This window comes from Dreissena polymorpha, chromosome 12, assembly GCF_020536995.1.
Source record: "Dreissena polymorpha isolate Duluth1 chromosome 12, UMN_Dpol_1.0, whole genome shotgun sequence".
NCBI classification, from domain to species: Eukaryota; Metazoa; Mollusca; class Bivalvia; order Myida; family Dreissenidae; genus Dreissena; species Dreissena polymorpha.
The window spans coordinates 11,646,534-11,673,509 of record NC_068366.1 but is presented as its reverse complement, the minus strand read 5'-3'; the positions used below and the strand labels follow the sequence as shown (position 1 = coordinate 11,673,509).

Here is a 26,976-nt window from a genome sequence, read left to right as displayed (position 1 = left end):
ATGAACATTATACATAGAAGATATGGGTAGAATGTGCAGACAGGAACGTTGTCATGTTTTCGGAATGCGTATTACTCGCATTTCTTGTACCCTTGCATGTCATCTAAATCGATATGCATTTCACGTAGGTTTTGCAATACCTCAAACTGTGTCGCATCTAAATGCCATTCTTATTGTGAACCCATCAACTGTTGAAATAAAGACACGCCGAACGTGTAAAATTGACAACCGACGGCTTAACGTTCGGGCGATGTCTCCTTAATAATATAATGCTTAAGAAATAAAGACACGCCGAACGTGTAAAATTGACAACCGACGGCTTAACGTTCGGGCGATGTCTCCTTAATAATATAATGCTTAAGTTAAACTTAACGTTGGTCGGATAAGGACATTTAGTTTGCAAGACAATATCAAATAATATAACAATCATAGATACAAAACATCTTTTAGGTAAAGATGCATGTTGCATGTTGGCATTCCTGCGAACGGAAGACAAAAGCGGCTTGTGAATGTGTACATTTATTCTGCAACTTTTTATATCAGAGAAACCTTGATAATATATGTTGCATACATTTAACTCAAAATAGTAAGTTGGCTTTTAGAGATTTTTTAAATGAATATTCATTCAAATGGAACACACTTTAGTTTATAAAGGTTATGACATACGAAAATACTGTCTGTCGACTGCATTTAATTGGCAATGTTTAAAAGACAGCTCTGCAATCTTAATCAAAATCATGACCAGATCTCGTTACTCAGAGAGTTTGTGGTGAATAGTCTAAGATAAGATAACACGAATCAATTTCACCGATGACAATGTGACAATTGTGTTATGGCGAGTGTCAAGACGACAACGATGTCAGCATTTCTAGTCGCGATATACATAGGGGTTTTCTGTAGCGCATCATCTAATGCAGAGAATAACGGTAATTTTTTAGATCTTATATTTTCCGTAATCAGCTTTTGTCAAAAATATTCTTAAGTAAGTTTACTTATTTAATACATTGAGCCAGTACAAAAACAGTTAAGAATGAACATAAGCATGTCAGTCGCCATGGATATTGGTCTAAACATAATTAGTTTTGGTTTATTTACTATTTTACCTAAAATGAAAGAAACATTAATAATTTAAACGATAAATGCAATTCAAAAGAAGAATATATTTTTCTTGCTATAAAACGCAATCATTGTGACACCGACGAATTGCTTCTTCATGTTGTATTAACGGTGGAATTTATTTTTCAAAAGGATATTTTATAATAATGTAAATCACTTGCTTTAAACTAAGCTTTCTATTAATGGTAATAATGCAGAACATATTAACATATCTATATTATACGGAATACAGTAAGGCCATCGAGGTTACGCATTAAATTCCAGAGGGCGACAATGCGATTGTGCGATAGTACGATGGCGGCAATGCGATAGTACGATGGCGCAAATGCGATAATACGATGACGACAGTATGACAACGCGATAGTACGATGGCGACAATGAGATAGTACGATGGCGACATTGCGACAACGCGATAGTACGATGGCGACAATGCGATAGTTATATCGTAATGTGGCCATCGTATCATCGCATTGTCGCAATCATACGATCGCATTGTCGCCATCGTACTATCTCGTTGTCGTACTTTCTTCATCATATTATCGCATTGTCGCCATCGTGCTATCGCGCTGTCGCCATCGTATCGTCGCACTGTCGTCATCATATTATCGCAATATCGCATTGTCGCATTGTCGCTATCGTACTATCGCACTGTCGCCATCGTATTGTCGCACTGTCGTCATCGTATTATCGCAATATCGCATTTTCGCATTGCCGCCATCGTACTTTCGCACTGTCGCCATCGCATTATCGCACTGTCGCCATCGTATTGTCGCATTGTCGCCATCGGACTATCGCGTTGTCGCATTGTCGCCATCGTATTTTCGCAGTGTCGCCATCGTTTTATCGCTTTGTCGCAATCGTACTATCGAATTGTCGCTATCTTACTATCGCGCTATCGCATTGTCGCTCTCTGGCTTGTATTGTGTAAACAGGATGGCCCTTACGGTATACCGTTATATTAACGTTGTTTAAATCCGAATGAAACCATTTAATTGTGATCCGCATTTTAAGGGTTCTTCATTGTTCCCCGACTCGATAGACGTTTTAAGTGTAAATGTATTTTAAAGAAGCCGAATGTTAATTACAGAAACTCTAAATAAGATAAAATGTTCAACAAAAACTAAAAATACATGATCGTGTATGAGCACATATCAATTGAAATTTACCAAATACGAACGTCACACGATAAAGTACTTTAGTATATCTGTTGTTTCTTAAACTTCTAATAAAAATGCATAGCCTTTACTGTTGAAAGTTTAATTCATGTTAAAATATAATAGTACTGATGGCCGAGATATCAATACAGTCGCTTTTCAATGCATATCTCGATGGAGGTTAACTTTCTTCTGTGTATTTTATTGTTCATGTATTGTATTTTAGGTATAGGCTACTTTAGGTTTGTACGATATTTAACGCTATCAATCAAAGGCATTTAGTGACAAACTTAAGAAAATGCCAATATCTATTAACATTTGTTGTATAATAATTTTATAAAAGTTAGGGGATACCGCGAGTGCGTCCGAGATTTATCATAATTAAAATCGCGCTAAATGCAGCGTATGCACCGGTGGTACAATTCGACGCTTACGCCTATGAAATACAATTCGTCTTTACTTTCCATATGTGGACAGTTGAGTACGTCATCGAATGGAACACGAATCAAAGATAAGGACATTCCACGTTTCCGAAAGTATTTGTATTGCGTGCAGACATCATTGGGGCAATCATGTTACGTATGTTGATGTGTCTGTTTTCCGGATTAAATTTATCCAACTGCATTGACCTTTTTGGTATGTTTTTTGTTTGTCTAACTTAAGTTGAAGTATCGTTAAATTATTAATAGTGTAATCAAGACATTGCAGTTTTAAAAAGGTTGTAGTATACGTTGAAATGGAAGTTATGTTTAAAGTACATGGCTTGTTATCATTAACACGTACTATTTTCGTGTTTTCTAAACGTAATTAATTATTGTTCATTCCACAAATGTATGTGAATGATCCGAGGAAAAAACGGAGTAAAACTTCCCAGCATTCGATAAGAATTTATTAAATGTAATTTATTAATTGCATATTTAATACAGGCCAAAAATCAACAACTGAAAAGGTACGCTAAACAAAAGCTATAACAGTTCAGTTTGCTCTAAAATCCTCAGCGTACCAGGAATTACTTAATTAATTTACACATACAGAAAATGTACAGTGAAACCCCTCTAAACCGGACATCCCCGGGACCGAGAGGAAATTCCGGTTTAGAGAGGATTCCGGTTTAAAGGGGACATTGCATATTTTACTTTCAGAAGGTCAATTACATAGTCTAATTTGGGAAAAAAAACACTTTTAGCAAATTGTAATAGTTTATTTACATATAACATTCATTCATACTTCATCACATAATAACAATACATGTCACTTAATCTGTTGTTTCAAAGCACAACATAAATCAAACAGTGCAGCCTAAAAAACAAACAATGGTATATTTATGCATTTGTTAGTTCTTTTTTTACACTGAAACACATGTCAAGAACGACCTGTTTTTTTAAACATCTTCCACGCATAAAAGTCTTCTTCATCGTGTTTATCATAGCCTGAATGGCTTCCTACATAAAAAAAACACACTTAAGAACTCTTTGTTTGTTATCAGTTATTATAATCAGTATTATCATCTCTATTGATCGATATGTACATCACAGGACTAGTATCTTTAAATTGTTTTGCGATATTTACAGTTTTCAAATTTTTCGACCACCTTTATCAATTTCACGCGTCTTTAATCCGCTATTCACAACTTGTTGACACTAGGTCTGAGGTGCGATAAATCAACCGTGAGAGGTTTAGAGAGGTACAATTACGTATGGAATAACCTAATTTTGATCCAAAGAATGACCGGTATTCGGAATTGAGGGGATTCCGGTCTTGAGGAGATATTTTACGCATGGTTTTATAGGAAAAAAAATGGGACCGGACAATTTGTCCGGTTTAGAGAGGATTCCGGTATAGAAAGGATCCGGTTAAGAGGGTTTCTACTGTATATATATGTATATATATATATATATATATATATATATATATATATATATATATATATATATATATATATATATATATATATTGTTCATTTATTACAAGTACATGTTTTGTCAAATAATTCTAATTTTGTATCATGATCTTTAGCAATAATCACGACAATATTGATCTGCATAACATTTGTGATGGGAAATTAAATTTTCAAATAATATCAATTAGTTGCCTAGAATTATCTCAACATGCTATTAAACCATATCATAATGCTCAACGGTATAAGAAACATACGATTTAACATAACAACATTTTTTTTTTCATGTAAAGTGGTAAATAAGTAGCAGTGCACGTAAATATAAATTTTTTATACCCGTATATGTTTTTAATAAAATAGTTAATTCAATTAATACTACATGTATAGTGTTGTTAAAAGTAACATTAAATAGTAATTTTACCACTTTAAGTTCAACTGAATCGTTGTATATGCCAAGTTCGAGTACATGTTTATTATTTGTTTTAATAATGTGTCTGCTTATAACAGCTGTGTGATAAATGTGTTTTATGTTTGCAAATTTAAATACATATAATAGAGATTAAAAGCGCGATAGTATTGTGCAGCACCCTGCTTATAGTTAATTATATTTGGTGACTTTCTGAAATGTCCACATAAACAAAAATATTTAACAAATGAACATGGTTTCATGCCAATTGGACAAATTAACAATACACTCTAAACTGACATATAGGTTATCCTAGATCTTACCCTTAACCATCCCCTGAATTATTATAATTATTCGACTGTGCGTTGGATTCGACTAGTAATCAAAGTGTGGGTAATTGTGTGTTTATTTGATTTCTGTTTGTTTGTTTTACAATAACTATCTTTGTTTTATAAGTTTTCGCGTATACTATCAAATCGGATAGAAAACTTATAATGTATATCGGTGCCACGTTTTAAATAACATAAAATGAGTATAGTTGTTACCATTAAATTAAAAAAGGTGTATTTTAATCTCATATAGACTGTTTTGCCTTTCCTTTAACAGATTTAAATATTGCTTTAAAAATATAATTCACAAAAGAAATATCATTAACAACGGCAATCGGCGTATATGTATTTTGTTCTACCGCTACTGGCGATAAAAAAAAATATTGGTAACGTCAGAACTCGTCTTCACGATGTAAACGAACTTAATTACGCATTGATTTTACCAATGGCGCAATCTGTTTTTGACCTCTATACAACTCAACTGAAAAATATTAATGTCTTAGAAATGATAATAGACACACGAAAACATGACTCATGTATATTAAACGACGTATGTTGTTATCAAAATTGTGGTACTCAACCTAAAATATTTGTGCCGCAACCGCTTTGTAAGCGCTGCATCCAAGAGACTCAGTTGGATTTCAAGGAAACAATACCACATGTTACCGTAATATTTAGGACCACAGTTTCAATTTCTCCAAATTTCATTTATGTCGATGAAGGATATGGATATTTATTTTATTAACAAATTGTACTATTTTTGTACTAAGTTTTTTTTTCATAGTTTGTCTAGACCTCGACAATCATACCAATTGGCAAGCAATCGGACCACACATACAAGAAATCAAGTATGTACGTTCCTCAAACCGCTTTCGAGCCTCTGTGCAATGTGAGCCCGGCTATCAAGGTTTTGTGCTTTTTCAACAGAAATATAGCAATCGTTTTCCAATGGATTGCATAAATGGGTCATGGACGTTTGCTTCACCTTGCATGGAAGTTGGTACGTATTAAAAGAAATATAAACAATACGACATTAAGGTATCATATATGCATATACATCCGACCAACATATTATTTAATCAAACTTAATTTTGTAAAACGTGTTATTTTAATGAAGATGATATCACACTAGTTCATTGTTATACATGAATGTACGGTTATTGATGTTTACTTTGAATGAGTATAAACGACATTTTTAGTTTGCCCAGACATTTCCAACAATGATACATGGAAAACAAACGGGGAAAATATACAACGCATCGAATATTTGCCAAGTTCTTTGTCAACAGTGACTGCACACTGTCTGAATGGATATGAAGCAATTTCTCATAATAGTTCCAATGATCATTTCTCGGTTAAATGCGAGCAAGGTGTTTGGGTGGCCGAAGTAGCGGAAGGTGCATGCCAAAAAAAAGGTAACGAACCAAAATACTATATCAGTTGTTTTTTGCATTTACAAATTCGATGATTTGATTTAAGCTACCACGTTGAGCTTACCTATTACAAACACATTTTGAAATGCGTGCATGTATACGGGTACATAAATTAATGTAGATCATAGTAAACAAAACAATTTCGTGTTTTAAACTATTGAAAAGCTTAAGGTCTATAGAACGGTGTTTTAATATATGGTTATAAGTGATTCAAGTGCGATTAAACTTTTCTGTATATGTCGTGCAACTCGACTACCACGATACCTTTTACAATAAATGCAACTGCCACAATACCAAATTTAACTAACGCGACTTCCACTTGACTTTCTACAACAAACGCGACTACAACTTGACCTCCTACAACTAACGCGACTACCACTAGACATCCTCCAACTAACGCGACTTCCACTTGACATCCTATAACAAACGCCACTACCACTAGACTTTATACAACCAACTCGACTTCCACTAGACATCCTACAACTAACTTGACTACCACTAGACATTCTCAAACTAACTCGACTACCACTAGACATCCTACAACTAACGCGACTATCACTAGACATACTACAGCTAAAGCGACTACCACTAGAATTTCTACAACTAACTTGACTACCACTAGTTATCCTTCAACTAACTTAACTTCCACTAGATATCCTACAACTAACTCGACTACCACTAGACATCCTACAACTACTACGACTACCACTATACATCCTACAACTAACTTGACTACCACTAGACATTCTACAACTAACTTGACTACCACTAGACATCCTACAACTAACGCGACGACCACTAGACATCCTACAACTAACGCGACTACCACTAGACATCCTTCAACTAACTCGACTACCACTAGACATCCTACAACTACTACGACTACCACTATAATCCTACAACTAACTTGACTACCACTAGACATTCTACAACTAACTTGACTACCACTAGACATCCTACAACTAACGCGACGACCACTAGCCATCCTACAACTAACGCGACTACCACAAGACATCCTACAACTAACTCGACTACCACAAGACATCCTACAACTAACGCGACGACCACTAGACATCCTACAACTAACTCGACTACCACTAGACATCCTACAACTAACGCGACTACCACTAGACATCCTACAACTAATGCGACTACCACTAGACATCATCCAACTAACGAGACTACCTCTAGACATCCTCCAACTAACGCGACTTTCACTTGACATCCAACAACAAACGCCATTTCCACTAGCCTTTATACAACTAACGCGACTACCATTAGACATCCTACAACTTACTCGACTACCACTAGACATCCTACAACTAACGCGCCTTCGAATAGACATCCTCCAACTAACGCGACTTCCACTTGACATCCTACAACAAACGCCACTACCACTAGACTGTATACAACTAACGCGACTACCACAAGACATCCTACAACTTACTCGACTACCACAAGACATCCTACAACTAACGCGACTACCCAGGACATCCTTCAACTAACTCGACTACCACTAGACATCCTACAACTACTACGACTACCACTATAATCCTACAACTAACTTGACTACCACTAGACATTCTACAACTAACTTGACTACCACTAGACATCCTACAACTAACGCGACGACCACTAGACATCCTACAACTAACGCGACTACCACAATACATCCTACAACTAACTCGACTACCACAAGACATCCTACAACTAACGCGACGACCACTAGACATCCTACAACTAACTCGACTACCACTAGACATCCTACAACTAACGCGACTACCACTAGACATCCTACAACTAATGCGACTACCACTAGACATCATCCAACTAACGAGACTACCTCTAGACATCCTCCTACTAACGCGACTTTCACTTGACATCCAACAACAAACGCCATTTCCACTAGCCTTTATACAACTAACGCGACTTCCATTAGACATCCTACAACTAACTCGACTACCACTAGACATCCTACAACTAACGCGCCTTCGAATAGACATCCTCCAACTAACGCGACTATCACTAGACATACTACAGCTAAAGCGACTACCACTAGAATTTCTACAACTAACTTGACTACCACTAGTTATCCTTCAACTAACTTGACTTCCACTAGACATCCTACAACTAACTCGACTACCACTAGACATCCTACAACTACTACGACTACCACTATACATCCTACAACTAACTTGACTACCACTAGACATTCTACAACTAACTTGACTACCACTAGACATCCTACAACTAACGCGACGACCACTAGACATCCTACAACTAACGCGACTACCACTAGACATCCTTCAACTAACTCGACTACCACTAGACATCCTACAACTACTACGACTACCACTATAATCCTATAACTAACTTGACTACCACTAGACATTCTACAACTAACTTGACTACCACTAGACATCCTACAACTAACGCGACGACCACTAGACATCCTACAACTAACGCGACTACCACAAGACATCCTACAACTAACTCGACTACCACAAGACATCCTACAACTAACGCGACGACCACTAGACATCCTACAACTAACTCGACTACCACTAGACATCCTACAACTAACGCGACTACCACTAGACATCCTACAACTAATGCGACTACCACTAGACATCATCCAACTAACGAGACTACCTCTAGACATCCTCCAACTAACGCGACTTTCACTTGACATCCAACAACAAACGCCATTTCCACTAGCCTTTATACAACTAACGCGACTACCATTAGACATCCTACAACTAACTCGACTACCACTAGACATCCTACAACTAACGCGCCTTCGAATAGACATCCTCCAACTAACGCGACTTCCACTTGACATCCTACAACAAACGCCACTACCACTAGACTGTATACAACTAACGCGACTACCACTAGACTTTCTACAACTAACTTGACTAGCAATAGTCATCCTACATCTAAAGCGATTTCCACTTGACATCCTACAACTAACTCGACTTCCACTAGACATCCTACAACTAACATGCCTACCACTAGACATCATACATCTAACACGACTACCAGTAGACATCCTACAACTAATGCGACTACCAGTAGACATCCTACAACTAACGCGACTACCACTAGACATCCTACAACTAACGCGACTACCACTAGACATCCTACAACTAACGCGACTACCACTAGACATCCTACAACTAACGCGACTACCACTGGACATCCTACAACTAACGCGACTACCACTAGACATCCTACAACTAACGCGACTACCACTAGACATCCTACAACTAACTCGACTACCACAAGACATCCTACAACTAACGCGCCTTCGAATAGACATCCTCCAACTAACGCGACTTTCACTTGACATCCTACAACTAACTCGACTTCCACTAGACATCCTACAACTAACATGACTACCACTAGACATCATACATCTAACACGACTACCAGTAGACATCCTACAACTAATGCGACTACCACTAGACATCCTACAACTAACGCGACTACCACTGGACATCCTACAACTAACGCGACTACCACTAGACATCCTACAACTAACGCGACTACCACAAGACATCCTACAACTAACGCGACTACCACTGGACATCCTACAACTATTGCGACTACCACTAGACATCCTACAAATAACGCGACTACCACTGGACATCCTACAACTAACGCGACTACCACTAGACATCATACAACTAACGCGACTACCACTAGACATCCTACAACTAACTCGACTACCACTAGACATCCTACAACTAACGCGACTACCACAAGACATCCTCCAACTAACGCGACTTTCACTTGACATCCTACAACTAACTCGACTTCCACTAGACATCCTACAACTAACATGACTACCACTAGACATCATACATCTAACACGACTACCAGTAGACATCCTACAACTAATGCGACTAACACTAGACATACTACAGCTAAAGCGACTACCACTACGTTCCAATCTATTGGACGGTGCTCCTGTAACACGGGATACACTTTTACTTGACGAAATAACAACATTGAATGTCTCGCGAACGGATCATGGAGAGTTCCCGAAAGCAACTGCACTATAAAAAGTAATATTATTATATTTAAACCGGTCAATGACAAAATCTGCATAAGTGACATCATGAGAGGCATGAACAAAATCTGTCGTTGGCGTAATGTTTTTGCGAATAATTCAAATGAATTATGTTGTCAAACCAACGGGAATACTATGAAACAAAATACAAGCAGCTGTTTAAAAGTTAATGCGAAAATTACGCAAGTATAGCATGTATAAACACAAGTGATATTAGTGTCATTAAGACAGCGTTTGTCGTGGGACGGCCTTTTTCTCCTTTTTTTGGTTTCAATTCAAGCACTCATTTATTGAACATCATAGTACTACCTTAAAACAAATACACATTTTCCCTGAATAGTATATATTTAGATAGGCATGGCTTTTCTCCAGATTAAGTAAAAATGACTCATGCCATATTACGTAGTGATAAATCTGGATGAATTATGGAACTTTCATATACTCCAGGGGTGCAAATAAACTGGACAAAAGGCGAGCGTGGGGTTGTTTTGAAAAAATCAGTATATTTTTTTTAAAGCATGGAAAGCCTTCCTACAAATGTGCATGTAGTTCAGTGAAATGATGCTGATTAAGAAAATCATACATTAGATAATATTTGGAAAAGTGCCCACTACGGGTGCGCTACCTTAATAAATTTAAATTGTTAATATGTTAAGTTATGTTCTGAAAAAAAAACACATCATTGTCTTATCAAGTCAGTGACTTATCACCAGTCCTTATTAAAACACACACACACATGACCAAATTAAATTCAAAATAAACATACTTGCACATGCCTTATGTTATATAATCACCTAGAACCAGTCAATTCACAGTATCGTGTAGTTGTACCGATTAACCGGTACTCGAATTGTTTATTAAGCACAATAATATATTGTATACTTTCGTGTGCAAAAAAAGATTTATCCAACAACATCGCAATTTAAAATGAGCATCAATTGCTATATAATTGCGATATCGTACTGGTGATGGTTTGTATTTCAGAACTAAACTCTCGACTTGAAATGAATAACGTGTCTTTATTTCTTCTTTTATACTTTTGTTTCAACAGATTGTGGACCTCCTCTTGACTGGGCACACGGCACATGCATTGCGACCAACACAACGTACCAATCTATTGGACTGTGTTCCTGTAACACTGGATACACTTTTACTGGACGAAATAACAGCATTGAATGTCTTGCGAACGGATCATGGAGAGTTCCCGATGGCAACTGCACTATTAAAAGTAATATTAGTATATTTGAACCGGTCAATGACAAAATCTGCATATGTGACATCATGAGAGGCATGGGCAAAATCCGTCGTTGGCGTAATGTTTTTGTGAATAATTCAAACGAATGGTCTTGTCAAACCAACGGGAATACTACGAAACAAAATAAAAGCATCTTTTAAAAAGTCAATGCGAACAATAAACAATTATAGCACGTATAAACACAAGTGATATTAGTGTCATTAAGACAGCGTTTGGCGTGGGACGGCCTTTTTCTCCTTTTAGGTGTTCAATTCAAGTACTCATTTATTAAACATCATAGTACTGCCTTAAAAGAAATACTCAATTCCCTGAATAGTATATATTTTGGTAGGTATGGCTTTTCTCCAGATTAGGTAAAAATGAGTCAAGGCATATAACGTAGTTATCTTAGAAAGTAAGTCCATATGTCCGAGTAATGTTTCCATGCGCGACTTTTTGTAAATTGCTGAAGTAGACGATTTTACATTTTGCGCTTATGTTCAGTATTGTGTTTTAAGATTGTGGCAATCCACTAGCTGATCCATATCGCCACGATGACACATCAAACGGCACAGTTTTTTTGTCAACGGTAACATTTTGGTGTAACGAAGGCTATGAATTGGTGGGAGCAAACACATCTGTATGTACGGAATTGTCTAACTGGCGACCAGATGTTCCAAATTGCAAAATAAAAGGTGACAATTTACATATCATATAGTGTACTCAGTACATGTAACACGCTATTTACTGCTTTTATAATATTAGCTAAAGGAATATGTCTATATTCATCATTTCTATTTGATGAAAAGACAACGATTTTAAGTATGCGAAAGAAATTTATCATTTGATTGATTGCAAATTTCTGTATTGTCTCACCTCAGAATGGATGGCTTCTCATATTATAAGTCAGCATGTTAATGCCGACGAGTGTGCGACAGCGTTTGATTCTGACTATATAGTACATTTAACAAGGTAAACGTGAAGGCAATTGTAATTTGCGACAGTGCGAGAATGATCTGGGCATCTGTAACATTGCCTTTTGGGCTTGTTTAAGCACACTCATTTTGATTATTGTCTTGATGATAGAATATTTTGCACATATATAATTAATGTATTAATGAAATGAAAAGGTAAACATACCATTGTTATTGGGTATCTAAGTCATCTGCTTGAGACAAATTATCAAAGTAAAGCACATCTGAACATAACGCAAACTCGCTATAAACAAACATAGACATGCTTATTTTTAATCACAACCTTGAACCAGTAAATTCATATTAAAGTAGGTTTGTGTCAATTTATGGGTACGTGCAAGGTTAAGTTTGTTTAGTTTTAGATATGATACGTATGAGTGCAAAGCGCGCTTTCTCAAATGGAATTGCAATTCAAAATGAACATGATTGAGGTTTCGATATTGTTTGGTGGATTATTTTTCATTTCTTAAACAAAATCAAGGTTGAAAATAAAACAAGTCTCTATATTACTTTTAGTATACTTTTGTTTCAACAGATTGTGGACATCCTCCTGATTTAGCATACGGCACATGCATTGCTATCAACACTACATTCAAATCTATTGTGCTGTGCTCCTGTAACACTGGATACACTTTGACTGGACGAAATAGCGGCATTGAATGTCTCGCGAACGGATCATGGAGAGGTCCCGATGGTAGCTGCACTATAAAAAGTAATATTATCATATTTGAACCGTTCCATAACAAACCCTGCATACGTGACATCATTGGTGAAATGAATATAATTTGTCGTTGTCGTTATACTTTTGTGAATAATTGGAATAAGATTGTATGCCAATCTTTCCGTGTATCCACATACTAGAATACATGGATTCGGTAATTATTTACTGCCCGATTATCGCCGAAAGTGTGACGGTTTTTTATTCTGACTTGATCTGACCAAAATTAAAGTAATGCAAATGAAAATGTGTTGTTATTTGCGACGTTACGCTAATGTTCTGGGTTGTGAGTTGTGGGAAAAACTTAAAAATATAAACAGGCACACTTACGTGTAATTGATGTATTTAACTAACTCTAATTAAAGTTTTATTTTTACCTTGTCGTCCATTTAAGTTCAACGCTGTTTTAGTTATCGGTTCACACGAACTGCATAATAAAGCAATATATGCGTATGCATGTGATAAAACACAGATCCACTAACATATAAATGAAACCATGTTTGTCTTATTCTATTTTCGTAGGTCAATATTGTCATAAGAAACTCGTTTACGCGACATACATCCACTTTGTAGATATACGTTGTTTGTATTTAATGCAATGCATAGTAAATTATCAATCAATAATCCCTTTAAACTGTAAGATGTCCGTCGTTAATCGATTGTAATTTGTCATTTTTGCCGAGTCATAATTCTTTGCTATATTGTCGGCCATCTTGTTGAAATTATGCAAGTGACAGGTGCGCATAGCAATCTAAAACCGCATAATTAGCGATTCACATTTTGTTTAATTAGTATGGGTTTGAACACTTATTTCAATAATTACTTATGCGAAAGACCATTACGATACATACAGAGCTTGTTTTATTTTAAATTAAATTAATCTTAGAAATACATGTTTTGATTTTACTGTTTTATGCATGAAATGCATAATTTCAACGAGAATTTCACAATGCTTTCATCAGACGTCTCCTAAATAAGTGTCTCGATATTGATAGCGGGTTATTCACGCATGGCTAAATCAACACCGCACGCACCTTCGCTGCATTTGGGACAAACTCTGATACTATTCACCTAAAAAGTTTAGTCACGTGGCAATTAAGATGCTATAAATAAGGGCATATGACATCTTAAGCCTTTGAAAAGGGAAAAGTGGCGTTGCATATATAGCTATTCTTCAAAAGAAATTGACATCCTTCAATTTTATATCCTGTGAGACAATAATTGAACATTCAAAAGCTTATTAAGGGAAAATGTCTTATGTCATATAATGAAGTCATCTTAACCAAGTTAACTTTGTCTGATCAATATTTTCATCCGCGACATTTGTACATTTCTGCAGTAGATGATTTTACATTTCAGCTTATGTTCAATATTATTTTCAGACTGTGGCAATCCATTACCTGATTCGAATCGCCGTGATGACATTTCAAACGGCACAGTTTATTTGTCAACGGTATTTTTTTCGTGTAACGATGGCTACGAGCTTGTTGGAGAAAACACATCCCTCTGTACGGATTTGTCCAAATGGCAACCAGAAGTTCCTCGTTGCAAAATAAAAGGTGACAATATACATTTTAAACGCTCCACAATATACAATTGACACGCCACCTACAGCAAGTAATAACATTGATTACAGAAATATGTTTCTATTTTTATATTTGAAACGTCTCATATCAAAACCTACGTGATATCATTGCTAACATGAATATAGTTCGTCCCTGGCGTTATATTTTGGTGAATAATTGGAATAAGATTGTATGCCAATCTTTCCGTGTATCCACATACTAGAATAAATGGAGATGATATTTATTTACTGCCCGATTAGCGCCGAAAGGGTGACTTTTTTTTCTGAATTGATCTGACCAAAATAAAAATAATTCAAATGAACATTTGTTGTCCCTTTCGACGTTGCGCTAATGTTCTGGGAATCGTTAACGATTGTTTTATATGATTATTTGAACACATTTATTTAGATATTTGTCTTAAGGTAACGCACCCGTAATGATTTCCCGCGATTTATTTTACGATCATTGCCGATCTTCAATGTTCGGTTATTTCCGAGAGATGAATTATATTTTTTTCAAACTTCTAATTTGATATATGTTTACGTAATTCCTTTATAAAACAGTGTTTTTACTAAAAATATTGACTTTGATCCAAATATCATCTAAAGAAATACGATTTCGCGATTCCTTTACATATAACAGTCTTTTTAACTGTTCACTTGTTTATATCTAATTTAATCCTTTACTTATACGAAGCTGTCATGACCGAGTGGTTAAGGCGATAAACTTGAAATATTTTGGGATCTTTTCGCGCAGGTTCGAATCCTGCCAACCGCGCTTACTTTTTGCGGCGCGTTTTTTTTTCTAACGTAATTTGATTAAATATAGCATATTAGCTATGTTTATTGTTAAATGTGTTGCAGTTTTTATGCACATTTTTGAATTTTTAAAAATAAAACAACGTTATGGCTAAATTGGGTGATTTACTGCTGAAAATACGAATAATGCATATTGCTTTTTTATTTTTATTTCAAAAAGTAAACGGTAAATCTCTCTATTTCTTGGTATTTTTGCTGTATATAGTGTATGTATAAAAACTTAATTCAAAATATTACTAAAATGATACTATTTTGAATTTTATGACACTTTGTTTTAACCAACCCAATTTCTACTTGGCTGAAACCACTTACATTTCATGGCGCTCTTCCGTAGATAACACGTTATAAAAATTGAAAGTCTGTAAATGAATACTTATTTCATACTGTTTAAACTTTAAACACCTTTACGGCATCTGTACACACCAACTGCATGACCACATTTGGAAATCTGGATGAATTATGGAACTTTCATATACTCCAGAGGTGCAAATAAACTGGACAAAAGCCGAGCGTGGGGTTGTTTTTAAAAAAATCAGTACTTTTTTTTAAGCATGGAAAGCCTACCTAAAATTTGCATGTAGTTCAGTGTAATGATGCTGATTAAGAAAAGCATACATTAGATAATATTTGGACGAGTGCCCATTACGGGCAGTATGTTAAGTTATGTTTTGAAAAAACTAAAAACAACACAATCATTGTCTTATCAAGTCACTGACTTATCACCAGTCCTTATTAATACACACAACAGGACCATATTAAATTCAAAATAAACATACTTGCAAATGCCTTATGTTATATCATCACCTAGAACCAGTCAATTCACAGTATCGTGTAGTTGTACCGATTTACGGGTACTTGAATTGTTTATCAAGCACAATAATATATTTTATACTTTCGTGTGCAAAAAAAGATTTATCCAACAACATCGCAATTCAAAATGAGCATACATTGGTTTATAATTGCGATATCGTACTGGTGATGGTTTTTATTTCAGAACTAAACTCTCGACTGGAAATGAAAAACGTGTCTTTATTTCTTATTTATACTTTTGTTTCAACAGATTGTGGACCTCCTCTTGACTGGGCACACGGCACATGCATTGCGACCAACACAACGTACAAATCTATTGGACTGTGCTCCTGTAACACTGGATACACTTTTACTGGACGAAATAACAGCATTGAATGTCTTGCGAACGGATCATGGAGAGTTCCCGATGTCAACTGCACTATAAAAAGTAATATTAGTACATTTGAACCGGTCAATGACAAAATATGCATATGTGACATCATGAGAGGCATGGACAAAATCCGTCGTTGGCGTAATGTTTTTGTGAATAATTCAAACAAACTGAGTTGTCAAACCAACGCGAATACTATGAAACAAAATAAAAGCTTCTGTTAAAAAGTCAATGCGAAAAATAAACAATTACAGCACGTATAAAAACAAATGATGTTAGTGTAATTAAGACAGCGTTTTGCGTGGAACGGCCTTTTTCTCCTTTTAGGGTTTTAATTTAAGCACTCATTTTTTAAACATCATAGTACTGCCTTAAAAGAAATACTCAATTTCCCTGAATAGTATATATTTTGATATGTATCGCTTTTCTCCAGATTAGGTAAAAATGACTCGAGGCATATTACGTAGTTATCTTAGCAAAGTAAGTCCATATGTCCGAGTAATGTTTCCATGCGCGACGTTTTGTACATTGCTGTAGTAGACGGTTTTACATTTTGCGCTGATGTTCAGTATTGTGTTTTAAGACTGTGGCAATCCACTAGCTGATCCACATCGCCACGATGACACATCAAACGGCACAGTTTTTTTGTCAACGGTAACATTTTGGTGTAACGAAGGCTATAAATTGGTGGGAGCAAACACATCAGTATGTACGGAATTGTCTAAATGGCGACCAGATGTTCCAAATTGCAAAATAAAAGGTGAAAATTTACATTTCATATACTGTACTCTGTACACGTAACACGCTATTTAATGCTTTTATAATATTAGCTAAAGGAATGGGTCTATATTCATCATTTCTATTTGATGTAAAGACAACGATTTTAAGTTTGCGAAAGAAATTTATCATTTGATTGAATGCAAATTTCGGTATAGTCTCACCTCAGAATGGATGGCTTCTGATATTATAAGTCAGCATGTTAATGCCGCCGAATGTGCGATAGCGTTTGATTCTGACTATATAGTACATTTAACAAGGTAAAATTGAAGGCAATTGTAATTTGCGACAGTGCGAGAATGATCTGGGCATCTGTAACATTGCCTTTTGGGCTTGTTTAAGCACACTCATTTTGATTTTTGTCTTGATGATAGTATATTTTGCACATATATAATTAATGTACTAATGTAATGAAAAGGTAAACATACCATTGTTATTGGGTATCTAAGTCATCTGCTTGAGACAAATTATCAAAGTAAAGCACATCTGAACATAACGCAAACTCGCTATAAACAAACATAGACATGCTTATTTTTAATCACAACCTTGAACCAGTAAATTCATATTAAAGTAGGTTTGTGTCAATTTATGGGTACGTGCAAGGTTAAGTTTGTTTAGTTTTAGATATGATACGTATGAGTGCAAAGCGCGCTTTCTCAAATGGAATTGCAGTTCAAAATGAACATGATTGATGTTTCGATATTGTTTGGTGGATTATTTTTCATTTCTTAAACAAAATCAAGGTTACAAATAAAACAAGTCTCTATATTACTTTTAGTATACTTTTGTTTCAACAGATTGTGGACATCCTCCTGATTTAGCATACGGCACATGCATTGCTATCAACACTACATTCAAATCTATTGTACTGTGCTCCTGTAACACTGGATACACTTTTACTGGACAAAATAGCGGCATTGAATGTCTCGCGAACGGATCATGGAGAGGTCCCGATGGTAGCTGCACTATAAAAAGTAATATTATCATATTTGAACCGTTCCATAACAAACCCTGCATACGTGACATCATTGGTGAAATGAATATAATTCGTCGTTGTCGTTATACTTTTGTGAATAATTGGAATAAGATTGTATGCCAATCTTTCCGAGTATCCACCTACTAGAATAAATGAATTCAGTAGTTATGTACTGCCTAATTAGCGCCGAAAGTGTGACGTTTGTTTATTCTGACTTGGTCTGACCAAAATAAAAAAATGCAAATACAAATGTGTTGTTATTTGCGACGTTACGATTATGTTTTCTGAATCGTTAACGCTTGTTTTATAGGATTGTTTGAGCACACTAATTTAAATCTTTGTATTAATAAATGCAAATTGTTCATAGGTTAGGTGAGGTTCTGAAAAATCTAAGAACAACACAATAATTATCTTCCCAAGTCAGTGACTTATAACCAGTCCTTATTACTACACACAACAGGACCAAAATAAATTCAAAATAAACATATTTGCAAATGCCTTATGTTATATCATCACCTAAAACCAGTCAATTCACAGTATCGTGCAGTTGTGCACATTTACGGGTACTTGAACTGTTTATTTAAGCACAATCATATATTCTACACTTTCGTGTGCAAAAAAAGATAAATCCAACAATATCGCAATTCAAATTGAGCATCAATTGCTATATTATTGCAATAGCGTACTGGCGATTGTTTCAGAAGAAAGCTCTCGACTGCGAACGAAAAACGAATCTTTATTTCTTCTATTATACTTATGCTTCAACAGATTGTGGACCTTCTCCTTATTGGTCATATGGCACATGCATTACTACCAAGACTACGTACCAATCTACTGGACGGTGCTCCTGTAACACTGGATACACTTTTACAGGACGAAATAACAGCATTGAATGTCTCGCGAACGGATCATGGAGAGTTCCCGATGGCAACTGCACTATACAAAGTAATGTTATTATATTTGAACCGGTCAATGACAAAATCTGCATAAGTGACATCATTAGAGGCATGAACAAAATCCCTCGTTGGCGTAATGTTATTGTGAATAATTTAAATGCATTGTGTTGTCAAACCAACGGGAATACTATGGAACAAAATAAAAGCAGTTGTTAAAAAGTAAATGCGAAAAATACACAATTACAACACGTATAAACTCAAGTGATATTAAGTGTAAATAAGACAGCGTTTGTCTTGGGACGCCTTTTTTTTCCTTTTTTGGTTTCAATTCAAGTACTCATTTTTTAAACATCATAGTAGAACTACTTCCTTAAAAGAAATACACATTTTCCCTGAATAGTATATATTTTGATAGGTATGGCTTTTCTCCAGATTAGGTAAAAATGGACTCATGCCATATAACGTCGTGAATTTAGCCAAGTAACTCAATATGTTCGAGTAATGCTTCCATGCGCGACTTTTTGTACATTGCTGAAGTAGACGATTGTACATTTTGCGCTTATGTTCAATAGTGTGTTTTAAGATTGTGGCAATCCACTAGCTGATCCAAATCGCCACGATGACACTTCAAACGGCACAGTTTTTTTGTCAACGGTAACATTTGTGTGTAACGATGGCTATGAATTGGTGGGAGCGAACACATCAGTCTGCACGGAATTGTCTAAATGGAGACCAGAAGTTCCAAATTGCAAAATAAAAGGTGACCATTTACATTTCATACACTGGACGAAGTTAACGTAACACGCTATTTACTACTTTTATAATATTAGCCAAAGATATATGTCTCTAATCACAATTTCTATTTGATGAAAATACAACGATTTTAAGCTTGCGAAAGAAATTAATCGTGTGATTGAATGCCAATATTCTGCATTGCCTCACCTCAGAATGGATAGATTCTGATATTATTAATCAGCAGGTTAATTCCTCCGAATGTGCGACAGCGTTTGATTCTGACTATACAGTACATTTAATAAGGTGAAAGTTAAGGCAATCGTAATTTGCGACAGTGCGATAACGATCTGGGTTACTGTAACTTTCCTTTATGGGCTTGTTTAAGCACACTCATTTTGCTTATTGTCTTGATGATGGTACATTTTGCACATATATAATTAATGTTCTAATGTAATGAAAAGGTAAACATACCATGGTCATTGGGTATCCAGGTCATCTGATTGAGACAAGTTATCAAATTTCAGCACATCTGGATCTAATGCAAACTCGCTATAAGCAAACATACATATGCATAGTTTTAATCACAACCTTGGACCAGTAAATTCATATTAAAGTTGGGATGTGTCAATTTATGGGTACGTGCAAGGTTAAGTTTGATTAGTTTTAGATATGATACGTATGAGTGCAAAGCGCGCTTTCTCAAATGGAATTGCAATTGAAAATGAACATGATTGATGTTTCGATATTGTTTGGTGAATTATTTTTCATTTCTTAAACAAGTAGCTGCACTATAAAAAGTAATATTATCATATTTGAACCGTTCCATAACAAACCCTGCATACGTGACATCATTGTTGAAATGAATATAATTTGTCGTTGTCGTTATATTTTTGTGAATAATTGGAATAAGATTGTATGCCAATCTTTCCGTGTATCCACATACTAGAATACATGGATTCGGTAGTTATTTACTGCCCGATTATCGCCGAAAGTGTGACGGTTTTTTATTCTGACTTGATCTGACCAAAATTAAAGTAATGCAAATGAAAATTTGTTGTTATTTGCGACGTTACGCTAATGTTCTGGGTTGTGAGTTGTGGGAAAAACTTAAAAATATAAACAGGCACACTTACGTGTAATTGATGTATTTAACTAACTCTAATTAAAGTTTGTATTTTTACCTTTTCGTCCATTTAAGTTCAACGCTGTTTTAGTTATCGGTTCACACGAACTGCATAATAAAGCAATATATGCGTATGCATGTGATAAAACACAGATCCACTAACATATAAATGAAACCATGTTGTCTTATTCTATTTTCGTAGGTCAATATTGTCATAAGAAACTCGTTTACGCGACATACATCCACTTTGTAGATATACGTTGTTTGTATTTAATGCAATGCATAGTAAGTTATTAGGGATGGCAACGAATACCAATTTTGGTATTCGAATATTCGGTCATTCTTCCGAACGAATATTCGGATATTCGGTCAACATCTGTAGGAAAAAAATCAACAAAATCAACTTTTTTACCGTACCATTACTCTATGAATTCTACTTTCGTTATTACCGAAAGTTCACCGGAAGTGACTAAATATTGACACAGCATTGCCGTCGCTAATTCGAAGTTGATTTTGTTGATTATTTTTTTATTACATGTTGATCAAATATTCGTGAATATTTGTTTAAAAGCTTGATCGAACAAATGAATCGGACTTTTTCTTCATTGAAAGGGAGATGGGTAGGGGAATCGGCGAATTGGAAGGTAGGTGGGTTCAATTTTGCGGGAATTGAACGGTAACAGCCACGTCTAAAGTTCAGTGTTAATAACGTCAAAAATTTCAAAACGTTCATATAAATTTGATAATTTTGGGTGACTTATGTTTATTTTTATATTGAGACTGTTTATAGCTATATGTAATTGTTAAATTTGAATGATAAAAACTGTTTATAAAATTTTAATATTGTACATATTGGGTGAAATACCAAAAACATTTCTTTAAGTAAAGTACCTGATTGAATATTGAGTAATTAATTAAAGTTTGGACCTTACGATACGCAAATACTCATATGAGGTTAAGTAAATTATTTTCTAAAAGCTTTTTTGATTGGACAACGTGATTTTAACCATACGATACGCATTTACTCAATTTAATTAGAGCAAAAAAAATCGATTGGAGAACGCAATTTACGTCAATCAAAAATCTTTCATAAGTTCTTATTTGCTTTTTTTAACACCAAGTCGGCTTTTCCTTTACTCATTTAATCTTTGATCATTTTAAATGTAACTCGAGTCATTAGATCAAATGCGGGTCAGTGTTTTAATTGCCGATGCGATTTGCACCTATCATAATTTTGACACAAAGTGACTGTCTTTGGTCAATTAAAGTTTCCTAAAGGTATGCAATTAGCGGGATTTATGACAGGTATACTGTCATCACCATAGCGACGCATTATTGCGACTATCGAAATAAACTACTATGAGATGAGGAACAACTTTTTTAACAATGTTTGAAGCAAATTTCACGAATACAAAGTCTTTGAAATTACTCTTTTTTTTCTTCCGAATATTCGATTCGGAAAATGCTATTCGAATATTCGGTGCGGGACCGAATATTCGGATATTCGGATATTCGTTGACATCCCTATAAATTATCAATCAATAATCCCTTTTAACTGTAAAATGTCCGTCGTTAATCGATTGTAATTTGTCATTTTTGCCGAGTCATAATTCTTTGCTATATTGTCGGCCATCTTGTTGAAATTATGCAAGTGACGGGTGCGCATAGCAATCTAAAACCGCATAATTAGCGATTCACATTTTGTTTAATTAGTATGGGGTTGAACACTTATTTCAATAATTACTTATGCGAAAGACCATTACGATACATACACAGCTTGTTTTATTTTAAATTAAGTTAATCTTAGAAATACATGTTTTGATTTTACTGTTTTATGCATGAAATGCATAATTTCAACGAGAATTTCACAATGCTTTCATCAGACGTCTCCTAAATAAGTGTCTCGATATTGATAGCGGGTTATTCACGCATGGCTAAATCAACACCGCACGCACCTTCGCTGCATTTGGGACAAACTCTGATACTATTCACCTAAGAAGTTTAGTCACGTGGCAATTAAGATGCTATAAATAAGGGCATATGACATCTTAAGCCTTTGAAAAGGGAAAAGTGGCGTTGCATATATAGCTATTCTTCAAAAGAAATTGACATCCTTCAATTTTATATCTTGTGAGACAATAATTGAACATTCAAAAGCTTATTAAGGGAAACTGTCTTATGTCATATAATGAAGTCATCTTAACCAAGTTAACTTTGTCTGATCAATATTTTCATCCGCGACATTTGTACATTTCTGCAGTAGATGATTTTACATTTCAGCTTATGTTCAATATTATTTTCAGACTGTGGCAATCCATTACCTGATTCGAATCGCCGTGATGACATTTCAAACGGCACAGTTTATTTGTCAACGGTAATTTTTTCGTGTAACGATGGCTACGAGCTTGTTGGAGAAAACACATCCCTCTGTACGGATTTGTCCAAATGGCAACCAGAAGTTCCTCGTTGCAAAATAAAAGGTGACAATATACATTTTAAACGCTCCACAATATACAATTGACACGCCACCTACAGCAAGTAATAACATTGATTACAGAAATATGTTTCTATTTTTATATTTGAAACGTCTCATATCAAAACCTACGTGATATCATTGCTAACATGAATATAGTTCGTCCCTGGCGTTATATTTTGGTGAATAATTGGAATAAGATTGTATGCCAATCTTTCCGTGTATCCACATACTAGAATAAATGGAGATGGATATTTATTTACTGCCCGATTAGCGCCGAAAGGGTGACTTTTTTTTCTGAATTGATCTGACCAAAATAAAAATAATTCAAATGAACATTTGTTGTCCCTTTCGACGTTGCGCTAATGTTCTGGGAATCGTTAACGATTGTTTTATAGGATTATTTGAACACATTTATTTAGATATTTGTCTTAAGGTAACGCACCCGTAATGATTTCCCGCGATTTATTTTACGATCATTGCCGATCTTCAATGTTCGGTTATTTCCGAGAGATGAATTATATTTTTTTCAAACTTCGAATTTGATATATGTTTACGTAATTCCTTTATAAAACAGTGTTTTTACTAAAAATATTGACTTTGATCCAAATATCATCTAAAGAAATACGATTTCGCGATTCCTTTACATATAACAGTCTTTTTAACTGTTCACTTGTTTATATCTAATTTAATCCTTAACTTATACGAAGCTGTCATGACCGAGTGGTTAAGGCGATAAACTTGAAATATTTTGGGATCTTTTCGCGCAGGTTCGAATCCTGCCAACCGCGCTTACTTTTTGCGGCGCGTTTTTTTTTCTAAAGAAATTTGATTTAATATAGCATATAAGCTATGTTTATTGTTAAATGTGTTGCAGTTTTTATGCAAATTTTTTGAATTTTTAAAAATAAAACAACGTTATGGCTAAATTGGGTGATTTACTGCTGAAAATACGAATAATGCATGTTGCTTTTTTATTTTTATTTCAAAAAGTAAACGGCAAATCTCTCTATTTCTTGGTATTTTTGCTGTATATAGTGTATCTATAAAAACTTAATTCAAAATATTACTAAAATGATACTATTTTGAATTTTATGACACTTTGTTTTAACCAACCCAATTTCTACTTGGCTGAAACCACTTACATTTCATGGCGCTCTTCCGTAGATAACACGTTATAAAAATTGAAAGTCTGTAAATGAATACTTATTTCATACTGTTTAAACTTTAAACACCTTTACGGCATCTGTACACACCAACTGCATGACCACATTTGGAAATCTGGATGAATTATGGAACTTTCATATACTCCAGAGGTGCAAATAAACTGGACAAAAGCCGAGCGTGGGGTTGTTTTAAAAAAAATCAGTACTTTTTTTTAAGCATGGAAAGCCTACCTAAAATTTGCATGTAGTTCAGTGTAATGATGCTGATTAAGAAAAGCATACATTAGATAATATTTGGAAAAGTGCCCATTACGGGTGCGCTACCTTAATAAATGTAAATTGTTAATATGTTAAGTTAAACTAAACTAAAAACAACACAATCATTGTCTTATCAAGTCAGTGACTTATCACCAGTCCTTATTAATACACACAACAGGACCATATTAAATTCAAAATAAACATACTTGCAAATGCCTTATGTTATATCATCACCTAGAACCAGTCAATTCACAGTATCGTGTAGTTGTACCGATTTACGGGTACTTGCATTGTTTATTAAGCACAATAATATATTGTATACTTTCGTGTGCAAAAAAAGATTTATCCAACAACATCGCAATTCAAAATGAGCAGTCATTGGTTTATAATTGCGATATCGTACTGGTGATGGTTTTTATTTCAGAACTAAACTCTCGACTTGAAATGAAAAACGTGTCTTTATTTCTTATTTATACTTTTGTTTCAACAGATTGTGGACCTCCTCTTGACTGGGCACACGGCACATGCATTGCGACCAACACAACGTACAAATCTATTGGACTGTGCTCCTGTAACACTGGATACACTTTTACTGGACGAAATAACAGCATTGAATGTCTTGCGAACGGATCATGGATAGTTCCCGATGGCAACTGCACTATAAAAAGTAATATTAGTACATTTGAACCGGTCAATGACAAAATATGCATATGTGACATCATGAGAGGCATGGACAAAATCCGCCGTTGGCGTAATGTTTTTGTGAATAATTCAAACGAACTGAGTTGTCAAACCAACGCGAATACTATGAAACAAAATAAAAGCTTCTGTTAAAAAGTCAATGCGAAAAATAAACAATTACAGCACGTAAAAAAACAAATGATGTTAGTGTAATTAAGACAGCGTTTGGCGTGGAACGGCCTTTTTCTCCTTTTAGGGTTTTAATTTAAGCACTCATTTTTTAAACATCATAGTAGGACTACTTCCTTAAAAGAAATACACATTTTCCCTGAATATTATTACCTGATAGGTATGGCTATTCTCCAGATTAGGTAAAAATGATTCATGCCATATTAAGTCGTGATTTTAGCCAAGTAACTCAATATGTCCGAGTAATGTTTCCATGCGCGACGTTTTGTACATTGCTGAAGTAGACGGTTTTACATTTTGCGCTGATGTTCAGTATTGTGTTTTAAGACTGTGGCAATCCACTAGCTGATCCACATCGCCACGATGACACATCAAACGGCACAGTTTTTTTGTCAACGGTAACATTTTTGTGTAACGATGGCTATAAATTGGTGGGAGCAAACACATCAGTATGTACGGAATTGTCTAAATGGCGACCAGAAGCTCCAAATTGCAAAATAAAAGGTGACAATTTACATTTCATACACTGGACTAAATAAACATAACACGCTATTTATTGATCTAACAGGTATAATATGTGCTAAAGGAATATGTCTATATTCACAATTTCTATTTGATGAAAAGACAACGATTTTAAGTTTGCGAAAGAAATTAATCATGTGATTAAATGCCAATATTCTGTATTGTCTCACCTCAGAATGGAAGGATTCTGATATTATTTATCAGCAGGTTAATGCCGCCGAATGTGTGACAGCGTTTAATTCTGACTATATAGTACATTTAATAATGTAAAAGTGAAGGCA

At 35.1% G+C, this 26,976-nt stretch overlaps 1 protein-coding gene across 1 annotated transcript; it reads left to right on the top strand.

The window, feature by feature from the left end:
* Nucleotides 1-778: 778 nt before the first annotated feature.
* Nucleotides 779-26,712, top strand: LOC127853901 (sushi, von Willebrand factor type A, EGF and pentraxin domain-containing protein 1-like). Its single transcript, XM_052388702.1, has 14 exons — nucleotides 779-926; nucleotides 2,748-2,906; nucleotides 5,687-5,902; nucleotides 6,102-6,317; nucleotides 11,462-11,638; nucleotides 12,163-12,339; nucleotides 13,154-13,330; nucleotides 14,719-14,895; nucleotides 16,780-16,956; nucleotides 17,483-17,659; nucleotides 18,474-18,650; nucleotides 23,710-23,886; nucleotides 25,794-25,970; nucleotides 26,501-26,712. The coding sequence occupies exons 2-14, from the start codon at nucleotides 2,843-2,845 to the stop codon at nucleotides 26,710-26,712; spliced, it is 2,301 nt and encodes a 766-aa protein (XP_052244662.1). The 5' UTR covers nucleotides 779-926; nucleotides 2,748-2,842.
* The last annotated feature ends 264 nt before the right edge of the window (nucleotides 26,713-26,976 follow it).